The 14,631-nt window shown below is 40.7% G+C and overlaps 1 protein-coding gene across 1 annotated transcript in view; it reads right to left on the reverse strand.

The window, feature by feature from the left end:
- Positions 1-6,839: 6,839 nt before the first annotated feature.
- The window catches only part of LOC111864945 (blood vessel epicardial substance-like), a 69,980-nt gene continuing 62,188 nt past the window's right edge, over positions 6,840-14,631 (reverse strand). The window contains exon 4 of the mRNA XM_023852582.2: positions 6,840-8,947. Within this exon, the coding sequence (XP_023708350.1) occupies positions 8,932-8,947 (16 nt within the window). The 3' untranslated portion in view covers positions 6,840-8,931. The remainder of the gene's footprint in view (positions 8,948-14,631) is intronic.

Raw genomic sequence — 14,631 nt, forward strand, 5'->3', positions numbered from 1 at the left:
ATGCACACAACTGAGTGGTTAATAACTGATCCGAGCCCTTTTGAGGTTGAAATTACTATTACAAAATTGAAAAGGTACAATCGCCAGGTAGTGATCAAATTCCGGCAGAACTTATCAAGCAGTAGGTGTAATATTACGTTCTAAGATCCATAAGTTAATTACTTCTATTTGGCATAAGGAAAAATTGCCTGACCAGTGGAAAGAATCTATTATTGTACCAGTTCACAAGAAGGGTGATAAAACTGACTGTAGTAATTGTCGGGGGATATCACTGCTATTAACTTCATATAAAATTTGGTCCAATATTCTTCTTTCAAGGTTAAGTCCATATATAGATGAAATCACTGGGGATCATCAGTGTGGGTTTCGACGTAACAGATCAACTACAGATCAGATCTTTTGCATTCGTCAGATATTGGAGAAGAAATGGGAGTATGATGAGACAGTACATCAGCTATTCATAGACTTCAAGAAAGCCTATGATTCAGTTAGGAGGGAAGTATTGTACAATAATCTGATAGTTTGGAATACCCGTGAAACAAACGGCCGTACGACCACCAGGTCTATGCCATCTGGGCCCCGAATGGGACACTGAGTGGATATGCATGCTTTACGGTCCGGGCTCAGCACCTGGACTTGCACAGAGGGACAGTGAGGAAAGTCCACTTAAACTTCATCTCTTGAGTTCCCCGTAGTGACACACAAGCTGGAAGTCGCACAAACACAGTGGGACACAAATATATTCCCGTCCCTAAGTCAAAGCCAGAACGATTGTATGCCCGTCCATTCTTATGCCTGTCGACTCGTTCGCCAGACATATTTACGCTATTTAAAAGCTACAGCATTAAAATCTACCATTCAGAAAATGAATGCGTACAGACAAAAACACAGCGACAAAATTACAACGTAATACGCATTGCCCTAACGTTTTCTCCATTATCTCCTTCATCTTGTTTAACCCTCATATCTCATTCCTGACCTCATTATGCAATCTCAATGCTGTGTCTTTGTAACCCTCCCACTTAAAACATTTGACTGATTGAACTAATCTTTTACAAAACTTGGAACATACATCATGGAATCTGAGCCCATCTCAACGACGTACTTAATAAATTCATCCCACCAGTCTGTCTGCATGTGTCTCCTATCATTACTACGCAACGGCTCGGTAAAAATCCCACTATCGCTGCCAGACAACGGCTTGGTAACAAGTTACCGTGGCGACGAATAAAAATGAACAAGAAAACCACTGTATGCACGGTTCTCTATGCCGTCTGTGTCGTATCAATAAAGTTTGCGATCATTCTTCCCATAACTCTTTGTTCTTAGGAGCTGGGATAGCGCAGTCGGTATAGTGACTGGCTATGGGCTGGATGACCGAAGGGTCGCAGTTCGAGTCCCTGTAGGGTGAAGAATTTTCTCTTCTCCACGTTTTCCAGACCGGCTCTGGGGCCCACCCAGCCTCCTATCCAAGGGTACTGGGGGCTCCTTCCCTGGGGGTAATGCAGCAGGGGACTCAAGCTAATCACTCACTTCCAACTAATGCTGAGGTCAAGAAAATGTGGATCTTTATCTCCACACCTCCATACACCTTCATGGCGTAGTGCCTAATTAGTTAAACACAGGGAAAACTATATCTTCTTACTCCTTGTTTTTCCTTCAATTTTTCTTCTTTTTTCTTCTCCAACTCGTCACCTCTTCTATTACATTCTATTTCTACTTCCTGTGTACGTAAATGGATTATGCAAACAACACATTCAGTGATTCTGCATAAAATGGTCATACATCCATATTGCATCACATCTCCCGAATTTCTCCTTGAAAGTAGCTTACATTGTACAAATTGTACTTGCAAGGTGCCAATTTGAAGCTCAGCTGAGAAAGACAATTCTGAAATTTTTCGTCACCCTCAGCCCTGCCAAGGAATTTCTAAGACATTACATTAAATTAGACAACGGTCAATTCCTTGCAATGTATTTATTACCCATGATCACTTAATTATACTGATACATATTACTGTTATTGTTTCCTTATGTATGACAAGCATTCATGAGATGATTTTATGTAATCATAAAATCATCTCATGAATGCACTTAATTCAGAAATGTAATTTTAATCATACGTCAATCCAATATCATACTGCAAATATTAAGTGCTTATTTTAAACAAATTTCAATCGATGACTTTCGTATGTAATTAGTCTCAGGTACATTCCTGATAAGACAGTATTTTAACGCTCCAATTTCCTTGGTATCTTTTTTCCACAACAGAAATATTTTCCATGAAAAAAAGCTCTCCGTATTTGTCACAAACTGCACCGTGATTATGCGGGAAGAAATCTAAATGTGAGTGTAAGAAATGAATTTTTAGCGACACTTCAATTCTACTGCTCCATATGACTGACAGCCTCTCCACTACCTTCTCTCTACTTTTTACCGTTTCTCAAGAAACTGCCGCACACATCTCTGAAAGCTATCGAAACTGCGCATTCAGCTCCATTCAAAACAGAGGCAAAAGTTATATCTTTTGTAAGCTCCCTTATCGGCGGACCAACAAAAAATCATTCTTTTATCTTTGCCTCACTAAAGCGGGGGAATTCCTGCAGCAAATATAAAAAGCATGGTCATTCTTCTTCACAGTTTTGACAAATGTTTTTACTAAACGAAGTGTTATACACACTGATATATTGGGTTTTTGGACTTTATCTATCGTCCTGGTTTTTAAGANATACTTTCGCAGAATCACTTAAGGGATCTCTTTCACCTACGTCACTTTGACAATTTTTCCAACGTTTCGCTGAGTAGTGCTTGTCCTTGGCTCGGCTCGGTTATCCCAATCACAAATAAAGCAGAAGTACAGGATGGGGCGCAGAAACTTCTTTTTTGTGAAGGGCAGGAGGTTGCAGAAAAGTGGGGATAGGCTCGGTGGAAGTTTCTGTCTAATACCCCTCAGGAAACATGAGGTGGACGAGTGAGCAGTGTGCGTTTGCTGTCGAAGGCTGTTTTTCGAACAACCATTCTTACGTGGCGGTGCAGCGTGCGTTCCGTACTCACTTCGGAATTAAGCCCAGACGTCCGGTTCTCGACCGGAAATCGATTGTTTTGTGGGTAGATAACTTTAAGACAACCGAGAGTGTGGTGAAAAAATAATCAGGACGACAACGGAGCGTTGCGATGCCAGAAAATGTGGAGGCAGTTCGACAGTCGATTTTGAGGTCGTTTTCAAACCAGCTCTTGAAGAAATGCATCTAGGAAATGGCTGGTTCCAACAGGATGGTGCCACGGCCCACACAACCCGAGCTTCGATGACAGTTTTGAGGGCAAAGTTCCCCTGACGGCTCATCTCACTTCAAGGTCACATCCCGTTGGCAACGCACTCACCTGATCTAACGCCCTGTGATTTTTTATGGGGATACCTCAAGGCAGAGGTTTTTAAACATCGCCCTACAAAATTGCTTCAGCTGAAGTATGTTATTCCGGTGCACATGTTGGAACGTGCAGAGGAGAACTTCAGAAAACGGTTGCATCAGTGCATAGAGAACGGTGGCCACCACCTTCAAGATATTTTGTTTAAAACTACACGATTTAAAACTTTAAAGTATGTTCTTTCATTAGTTGAACATAAATTTTATCAGCAATAATCTTTCTTTTATGCACCTTCAAAAAAAAAGGAAGTTTCTGCGCCTCACCCTGTATTTCATATATTCTAACTGCATGCTTAAAAAGGTTCCTCCAATTTTAAATTCCCTACATATGGCCCATCAATGCCTGTTGTTGTTAGTTTTGTTATGTAAGTTCTCCATAAGTTTCCTTCGTGTATACTACGTAAGCAATAGGTATGAAGGGATGCTTTCGGCAACTGCGAAGAACTGATAGGTGAAGATGCGGCTCATCAGTTTTCTGATCTTGTCTTACTGCAGCCAAGACATTATTGGCATCTTCACAGTAAACCAAATCACCTGCTGAAGCACTGGGCAAAATCTTTTAACCTGTAGCGAAAGATCGAACTTTCTCTGCACCACGTCCCACCAGCTCTGCAATCGTGATCCCAAAAATTTAGCTTGACTCTTAGATAAGCTCAAATCCGTTACTAAGTCGTGAGTTACCTTGGAAGATGAGATGCCGCTCAGTTGATGTATAATGCTGAAAGTCTGTATCGATGACATTCTGTTCCATAGGGACTTGCTCGTCATTATTGTTATCTTCAGTAGCCCATTTCTCGGGTGATTTAGGAACTGAAAGTTCTTGACTGTGAAGCACTGATTTGAAGGTGAATGGCAACGGTGGTTATTGTATATCGTGTTTAGATTTTAAGGAAATTCCGGATACCATAGTTAAACAGGATTAATTTTGCCTAATGATCTTTTCGTTCTCTGCAGGCTATTGAAACATAAAATGGAATGGACTTCCAAGAACTTTTCAACCATCCTCTCAAAAAGTTGGCACAGATAATGAGAGGGTCCCAAGATGCATCCTGGTCACCTATTCTGCACCTAAAAAAAGCTTGAATGTTTTCTTAATAAATGCTGTTACAGTCTTTATGTTAATTTTATAGTACAGTTCTCACACATGAAACGAAAAGTGTCTACTAAATCATTTACACACTTTTGAGGCATAATGAAACTCTGTACTCATTCAATCACTGTTGTAAGCACACTGAAGTGCTGGAAAGGACTAAAATGTTAAGGAGCAGTTTAGTGCTTGTGCATGCATGAACTTGCACACAAAAGACTTGGCTGTGACGTTACCGTTACATTCAACATCAACAAGAGAACAACCTTGTGCAAGCTCTGACTTGCAGCTAGAACATGTAACTCTGAAGTTACATTTTATATTTTAATGCCATTCGGTTTAATTCAAAAATAAAAAAAAAACTAAAACCAGTAAAACAAGATTGACAGGAAAAAACTAGACAATTATTTAAACACTAGCCATAGGAATAATTAAAAGCATTTCTTCCTAAATTTTTAAAAATCTGTGTGTGATATCAAAATTCTGATTTCAAAATTTTATCAGCAACAAAAACACAATGAAATCATATAACATACAATAAGAAACAAAAATTGTGTATATCAGTGTTATTCGACGCTATAGGTATCAGTTACTGCCAACAATGTCAAATAAATTACAGGAAAGCTTGATGCTCTAAGAACTGGATTTTTTAATGCCTCCCACTATGTTGGCAGGCCCATTCATTGTATACATTAAGTGTCAAGAAAAGACTAGCAAGCATATTACATTTATTAATTCTCCCACTTCAAACTCTAATTATGAAAAACTGGAGTTCTGGATACTGATGAAGGGTATTCCATCTGCTTTACAAAGGGGGGGGGGGTAATATGTATTCATAGCAATAATATAAGATAATTCTATTGACACTGATGTCATTGGTGGAGAGAGGCTTGACGTCATCATTTTCAACCTCTTCACAGCGTCATCTGCAGATGTGACGCTCATGCATGCTGTAGCATTAATGTAGGGATTACGAGATTATCGGCCACAAGTCATTACAGTTTTGTTCATATTAACGTCTGAAGACATATTATAATTTAGTAGTTCATCAAGTCATAACCTCATTCATAGGACATATTATTTCCGTTATGATTTACCATAGAAGAAAATACAATAAAACATCGTGTGTTATCTTGATGAGTTTATATGTGAAATACATACAATCATATGTATGAAAGCATTTATGAAAGACAAGGACATCTGTTACTCTCAAAATCATACAAGTTCTCTGCTTCATTCCAGTTTCCTGGCAACATCTCTGAAACGATTTTCACAGGCTTACACGGCATTATGTCTTCTTCATACATACCGCTCCAACAACTGTAAACGCTACAAAACTGAGACGTGAACTGCCTAACAAATGTGCAGTAGAATATATCTCAATAAAATCATAGACAATACTGAAGCAGCACCATTTGTCATTGGTTAGTAATTCTGATGTGAATTTGGCTTGATGTGACTTGTCTGGTGCGTTTCTTTTGTTATTTATAAAGTAGTATAAAATGCGCCTTTAATAGCAAAGAAACTGGGTATAATAAAATATTTCGACACTAGTTTACTGAATTTCAGGGCTGAGAAGAATTAAATTTTATAACTCTCGAACAGCAGTACCCGAAGTATCGGACGGCCGCTGTTGGAGACGGTCCTGACTTTCTAATTTTCCTAATATCTGTGTCCATCTCATTCTCAATTATGCAAATGGCCGTGTTCCAAAAAGTTCGCCACAACAATTTTGTACGTATCTCATGCAGATCGTTCCAGACACATGTCTAGTCCGTTGTAAACTGCCAGATTTCACCAACTTCACAATGCCATGAGTTCAGGATATGGACTACTGATGAGAGGAGGTGGGTTACACAAAAGGCAAGTCATTTCTTGGCCACCTGTATAAGAAATTTCCAAACGTCCCTCTCATTTCATCACTCAGATGCACATATTTTCTTGAGCCTTCTGCCATGCAGTGATACAAAAACGTTTTCCCCCACACAGCCAACTTCTCCTCTGCCTGCAGGCCGGATAATTTAAACTTTATAAGGAACAACTGGATTCTTATTTAATATTATCAGCACGAATACTGGAACTACCTTTGCAAAGAAAGCTGGATGGAAATTCTGAAATATATATCCAACAAAAATTTTGTATTAAGAAATCTAAAAACTAATGTAAAAATTATGTACATAAGAAGCTCGTAATGTTTATAATTAGTTAAAGAATAACTTATTAAAGTGACCATTACGCCTCAGAGCGGATGTCTCGCACTTCAGGTAAAGTGTGATGCTTGTGCTCAACCGAAGAACTGCCAAGAGATATTTATGTCTGCAAGTTCAGTTGTAGATTCATCTACTTTCAACTTTCATCTACTTTCATCTACTTTCTTCCATAAATACAGGTGCTTCTGAACAAACACCCATAAAGAGCTACTTCCTGCAGCAGATTCATGAAGGCACACAAGTTAAACAGCATTTTTCTCAATTTATAACTAAGGTCAATGCTGTGGTGAAAGTCGATTAGTTCATGCTCTAAAGCAGGTTTGGCGTCTTTATATGAAGCTTCATAGGGGTTAATGATGTTAACGATGTTCTGTCCTGATCGAAGCCCAACAAATCTGTGTGTATGTTACTGTGCAATGTGTCTTGATGTACCGACAAATATCTGTCTTCTATTGTTGAAATGTTTTCTGGCAGTTTGGAAAGTAACAGGTGCTATTTAAAAAAGAACTTAGAATTAAACAGTGACAATATAATTCAGAAGATGGACATATTCTAATGCAATTCACTTACAAGTTGGCATTTCCGTTACAGCTTTCTATTTAGGTCATTCAGATCTATACCTCTGAAGGGAGATAAATCAGACACCTTACACGCAACTTCAAAGTTACTCACTGTATTTTTCATTAAGAAAAAAATATGGTATCTTCTAACCATGACAGAAAACATGGCAGAACCTTACCTTTGATAAGGCATCGAGCCTCTGAATAGCAAAAAATGTCACCATATTCACTTTTCATTTTGTCAAGGAAAGCCATGAACTGTCACTGGTTTAGCGCACTTGACCCAATAAAGTTAACGACACCAAATACTTTAGCTTTGCCAATTACGTTTTCTTGATGGAATGACACTATATTAATTCATTCCGGAAACTTAACTCGTGGATATGTTAGTAAATAGAAACGCCCAATAACAGGATTCTGTCAGTAATTATTATGCCTCTGAAGATTAACTGAATTAAATCTGATCCCTTTATACTTGCCATGTGGAACTGTAGTATCACAGTTCAGGTGTCCGTATGCATAAGCACTTTCATTCAACGTTTTTAGTAACATACCAAAAAGTCATATCCATAATAACACAGTGCAGAGATGCAAAGAGCTGAACAAACTGCAAACTGAGAATCACTTGCAACAACTGAAATATTAAATTTCTTTATTAAAACCGTCACAACATAACTATATTAAGGTCATTGCCAAGTTTGGCTCTGCCTTAGTGTTCATGTATTTATATATGCAACTTGTTTGACTAGCATTTATAATTTTCATTTCATGCAGCCCGTTCCGTTATAATATTCTGTTGCATATGTGGAAGTGTGAGTACTTTTGTAATTGTGTACTATATTTTGTATTCCTTGGCCATCTTAAATATTCTTTCCAAGCTGTGGACTGGATCGCAACCAATGCATAGACTAAACAAATATGTGTGTGGTCTCCTCCCCTTCCACATGTGTGAAGGACAGAACCCAGATGGACCGTGGTACAAGGGCAGACTGCAGCTTGGAGGTGAAGGCGAGACACAGAGAGTCGGATTCCAGTTGTCACAAGGGTTAGACTGGCAGGACTGCGGCCTCACCCCTTGTAGGGAATATTTAAAGTGCCCACCCAACTCTATGTACTTCATCAAGCATCTCTTATTCTAACAATATAACACTGTTAAATCTAATTGCTTGTTGTTGTCTTTCCACCCAATCCCAAACCCGTACATCGAATTGCTCACCGCTTGGCGAACCTGAGTATCCCTGAAATACTGGGATATAACACTGGTGTCAGATGTGGGGTTGTTGTGGTGTGTGCACGTGCGTGAACAGCAGACTGGCAACAATACCAACACATTGACGTCACGTGTGTGTGTGAAGTATTGGAAAACGGAATTGTAACTGTGCTAAGAAAGAGTGCGAAAAGCTGAAGGAATCCCAATAGGGAAACCACCAGCGGGAAGTGTGGAATTTGCAGCCAGGATTCCACGTCCCACGGATGCAGCAGCGGCAGTTCGGGTTTGAGGGTCGATCTAGGCCGGAGAAGTGGCAACGGGCGTACCGTAGTGTGAGCCAGTCCATAGCGCTGCGGTTGGTCTACACGGCAGAATCCAACGTGCTGCAAGCGATCTACGCAGCAGGCATACAGAGAACTTCAGAAAGGGTGTGTGCTTGCTCAATCCATGCCTAACCTGTATCAAAATTTAGATACTGATGTTATATACGTGGACAGTAGTACTGCCATTATGACAGAATATGTCGCAATCAGTGAAGCTTTAAAGCTTATACCTCCTTTCAAGGGAGAAAGAAGGGAAGTTTTCACTTTTATAGCAAATTTAGACACAGCATTTGAAGTTACTGAGCCTAGGAACTCAACCACTTTGTATAAGTTTCTTTTAATGAGAATTAGCGGAGAGACAAGAACCGCAATTTCTCACAGAAATTTGGAAAATTGGGGAGAATTAAGAGAATTCCTAAAGAACATGTATATCGAGAAAAGAACGCTAGATTACCATGCTAATAAACTGTTCAGTACCAAGCAAACTAAGGGGAGAGTGTGTCTGACTGGATCCAGCGCATTCAGAAACTGGGATCCAAATTCAGAGAAGCTGCTTTGCAAGACTGTGAGCAAGAGGAGAGAGGCAGAATCTTAACTCTCTCAGACAGGTTAAGAAATATTTGCTTTGTGCAGGGTCTGTATTCAGACAGAATACAAACAATTGTAAGCAGTAGAAATCACGACAAATTCTATGAAATAGCAAAGACAGCCTTGGAAGAGGAAAGTGCTGTAATTTCAAAGACTGGGAGGTACAAATGTTCAAACATGGATTCGGATAATTTGAAATGCAGTAACTGTGGCAGGAACAATCAGGTGGCGAGCAGGTGCTTTCTTAAGGGCAGGAAGGACGCAAGGGTCGATCAGTTTTCTGCAAGGCATGAAAGTCGAGGGTCCAGCCGGGATATTGTATGATAAAACTGTTTCGAAAAGGGGCACATAGTTCGGGAATGTACAACACCTAGGAAAAGGCAGATAGACCGGAAATTACTAAAGGGAAATTGGGGAGTAACAGTTCGGGAAAAGAATCACGACCATCGGGAAATGGCAGCCGACGGACAGTCCAGTCTACTCAGGGCCTCCATACACACACAGTTTGGCCTCCAGTTCGGCCTGCACAGTTGAAGACTGAAAGGCAAAACTGATGTGTGTGGTGCGGCCGGCCGACCGGCCAATCGTTTGGTCTGTTGGCCTGTGGGAAACCCGTCAGTCCGTCAGTTCTACCTGCAGGACCGTAGCACGTGATGTGTGCGACTCAGCATTATAGGCTGGAAGACCGTGATTGTGGCATGAAGCCTGCCTCTTTATCTGCGCGTGTATGGGGAAGGAAAGGGAGGGGGTAAGCTGTGAAAGTTTTGCCTGTAAGGTCGATCGGAAGGCCAAACTGTGTGTGAACATTAGCAAGACAGGTGAGTTGTTGCTGCTCATAGACTCTGGAGCCGACATTAGTGTCCTCAAGAGACAGAAATTGATAGGTTCGACAGAATATGATCCAGAGAGAAAAGTAAGGATGAAAAGCGTAAGCGGATCCCTGATAGAAACACATGGAGCAACAGAGGCTGAGATTAACCGCGAGAATAGTTCGATTACGCACGAGTTTCACTTAGCAAACAAGCAGATAGATATTCGTTGTGACGGGATAATAGGAAGGGATTTCTTTCGAAATGCAAAAGCACAAAGATGTTATGACACTCAATGCGTTAAGCTAAATGGGGAGATGATCAAGATGGTGAATGCTAACCAAACAGAAATCGCGGAGACAGAAAAGACGCGAGAGACCAGGAACATGATCCTACCGCGGAGATCGGAATGCACTGTCAAGCTGCCGGTGAAGCAAGGGTCGCCATTAGTGGGGATCCTAGACAAATGCGAAATTCAAGAAGGAATTTTTATGGCAGGGTCACTAACCAAAGTGATAGACGGTTATGTGATAACTAGCATTTTAAATACGAACGACGAGGAGGTAGAAATTCAGGAGCCGTTAGTGGAACTAAACGAAGTCGAACCAGTACAGAATCCAATGGGAGCAACTGAAGAAAAGCAAAAGGATAGAGAAAAGAGAATCTTGGAACAGCTGAGATTAGATCATCTGAATAATGAAGAAAAGAGATTATTGATAGAGACGTGTCAAGATTATCAAGACGTGTTCTATTTGTCGGGAGACATTTTAAGTAGCATTTAGGCAACGCGACATTCCATACGTGTCGAGCCAGGGACCGAACCAATGAACACGAGACCCTATAGACTTCCTGAAACCCAGAAAGTGGAAGTAGAGAAACAGGTAGAGAAATTATTGAAGGAAGGAGTCATTCAAGAAAGTAACTCGCCATGGAACAGTCCAATTTTGGTGGTAGCTAAAAAGGCGGATGCTAGTGGCCAGCAGAAATTCCGGCTTGTAGTAGATTACCGAAAGCTAAACGAGAAGACGGTAGGAGATGCTTATCCCTTGCCGGATATCGCTGAGATTCTAGACCAACTAGGACAGGCTAAACACTTTTCCTGTTTAGATTTAGCCATGGGTTATCACCAGATCGAAATGGACCCCAGAGATATAGACAAGACGGCTTTCAGTACGAAGCAGGGGCACTGGGCGTACCGGAAAATGCCTTTTGGCCTCCGGACAGCACCTGCTATGTTCATGAGACTCATGAACACCGTCTTAAGTGGCCCCACAGACACAAAATATTTCGTCTTCCTGGACGATATCATATTATATGCAAATAGCTTAGCAGAGCACGGTGCAAAATTGCGCACCGTGTTTGCAAGGCTGAGAAAGTATAGTCTGAAGCTTCAGCCAGACAAATGCGAATTTCTAAGAAAGGAGGTCAGTTACCTCGGTCACGTAATCTCAGAGGACGGGGTTCGACTTGACCCCAAGAAGACAGAGTCAATTGAAAATTTCCCTACTCCGAAAACAGCTAAACAATTGAAAGGTTTCCTAGGGCTAGCAGGCTACTATAGGAGGTTTGTCCCTCAGTTTAGCAAAATAGCAGCTCCACTGCACAAACTCTTGAAGAAGGATGCTAAGTGCGAATGGGAGAAAAACAGGAAAATGCATTTCAAAGCTTAAAGCAGAAGCTAATGTAACAACCAATCTTGCAGTATCCCGATTTCTCCAGGGAATTTATCTTGACCACTAACGCATCAAACGAAGGTGCAGGGGCGATTCTGTCTCAGGGAGAGATCGCTAAAGACAGACCAACTGCGTATGCAAGTCGTAGCTTTAACAAAGCTGAGAAGAATTACAGTACGGTGGAGAAAGTATTAGCAGCCATTGTCTGGGGAACTAAGTATTTCAGGCCATATTTGTATGGTAGGAAGTTCAAGGTTGTGAGTGATCACAAACCCTTAACCTGGATCATGAGCGTGAAAGACCCGGGTTCGAGACTGCTTAGGTGGTGCCTGCAACTCGAGGAATAAGACTATGAAGCAGTATATAAACCTGGGTCACAAAATTCAAACGCAGACGCTTTGTCTAGAATAGGTGCTCTTAATAGGGAGGTGAGTGACTCGGAGGAAACAGATGAGGAGATAAAGGGAAAAATATTGCATGAAAACCACGATTCAATTCTCGGGGATCATCGGGGTATGAAGAAGACATATCAGGCGATTAGACAGCATTACTCTTGGCCGAATATGAAGGAAGAAATAGAGGAGTATGTGAGAAAGTGTACTAAGTATCAGGTGAATAAAGCACTCAGGGTGAAAAGGAAAGCTCCTATGGAAATAACCACAACAGCCAGTCATCCCTTTGAGAAGTGTTCCTTGGATATCGTAGGGCCTTTGTTAGAGAGTGAATCAGGAAATAAATACATACTAACGTTCCAAAATTCACAGTAGCGACACCGCTTCCGCAGCAAGATGCAGAAACTGTCGCTAGGGCGTTCGTATTGAATATCGTTTCGAAATTTGGGGTGCCTGCCAAAATTCTGACTGACCAAGGGTCAAACTTTCTGAGTAATTTGTTCAAGAACGTTTGCAAGTTACTAAGGATCAGAAAGATGCAGACCACAGCATTTCACCCAGAGTCCAATGGCAGTTTAGAGAGAAGTCATGAGTATCTCCGCCACTACGTAAGCGAAGATCAGCTTAACTGGGATGAGCTTGTGCCGTATGCAGTTTACGTGTACAACACAACTACACATGCCGCTACCGAACTCACACCATTCAAACTGGTGTATGGATTCAAGTCAGAAGTGCCATCCGCACTAAGAGATAGTCCCAGCATACAGTACAATTACGAGGACTACCTCACGGAGTTAAAGGGGAGACTGCCAACTGGACACGAAGTGGCAAGACAGAAACTAATCTTATGCAAGGAAAAGAGCAAGGAACAGTATGACAAGGGGACAGAACCATTTAAATTAGAGGTAGGTCAGCAGGTGTTGCTGTATGACGAAACAGTCCGCAGAGGTAGATCGAAGAAACTTAGTCCTCAGTACATCGGGCCCTATGAAGTGTTATCCGTGAATGGGGTAAATTCTACTATCAAGAAGGGGCGCTGTACACAGCAAGTGCACATCAGCAGACTGAAAACTTTTTTCTAAGCAAATGGCGTGTGTATCAATGAACTATTAGTAGGATAGCTCTGTATAATCTGAGAGATAGAGTGGTAAGTTAGAGTGGATTCGGGAAGCGGACCAAGGGGGAAGTAGCGTGTAGGACCCAATACTGTTGTTATATGCAACTAAAGGGAAAGGAAATACATTGCTTTTCTTTATTCTCAATTTCGGATGGGGATGCAACCCGCGGCAACTGTGAAAATCTTGCTGTCTGTAACAGTATTTCTGAGTGCTACAGCACAAAAGGAATTAGGGTACTCCTTGGAGAGATATGATGAGTCACTTTGTGTTTACTATGAAAGAAAGGGCGTAAGCGAACCTGTACAATGTGGAATGGAAAACCATTGTATATGTAAATCTGGACAAAATTCATAATGAAGCTCTTGCTCTACGACAGTACCTGCACCACATAGATGTTCTGTGCCACACCCAATTCATTAGGAATTGGGCAAGTTGCATTAATTATAATAATGACGCTAGGGAAAAGTTATGTCAGTTGACAGAAACAGATGAGTTGTTGAAACAAATAACGGGGAGTCAAGCAGTTACTGACAAGGGAAAGCGGAAAAGGAGAGGAGTGCTGAATTATATGGGGGAGTTAAGTGAAATATTGTTTGCGACGCTGGATGAGGCTCACGAGAGATATTGTATAATGAGCAGATAAATTTATTCGAGCAAAACGCAGAAGATACATCCACGTTAATGAAGCAGGAACTGTATGTGGTAAGTTCACCCTAGGGGCAATTAATAACACCCTAACAGACATAGAATATAATGAACGATTACTTAAGGAGGGAGTACATAACATCACTGATTATGTGGGTGCTCTGAAATCAGGAACACAGGAGATAACTGAATTGAATTGAATTGAATTTATTTACATTCTATAAATCCTAAGCAGGTTAGTACCTTTGGATACAGAACAAGTCAAAAGGTTACATACATAAGTACAGGCAATTTTAGCTTAAAAATTAATATAACTTAATTTTACATCATTCTCTATTTACATTGAAGTATTCATCTAAAGAGTAGAAGGAATGAGCATGTAGATAATTCTTTAACTCTGATTTAAACTTTTTAGTATCATTGCCCAAGTTTTTAATACTTTGTGGCAGATTGTTGAACACTTTTATGCCAGTAAAGTAGACTCCTTTTTGATATACTGATAAAGTTGATGAGGGTAGGTGGAAGTTGTATTTTTGTCTAGTATTCATGTTATAGACATCAGAATTTAATTTGAATTTATCTTTGTTGTAAA

The sequence above is a fragment of the Cryptotermes secundus genome, unplaced genomic scaffold (genome assembly GCF_002891405.2).
Source record: "Cryptotermes secundus unplaced genomic scaffold, Csec_1.0 scaffold154, whole genome shotgun sequence".
Taxonomy (NCBI): Eukaryota; Metazoa; Arthropoda; class Insecta; order Blattodea; family Kalotermitidae; genus Cryptotermes; species Cryptotermes secundus.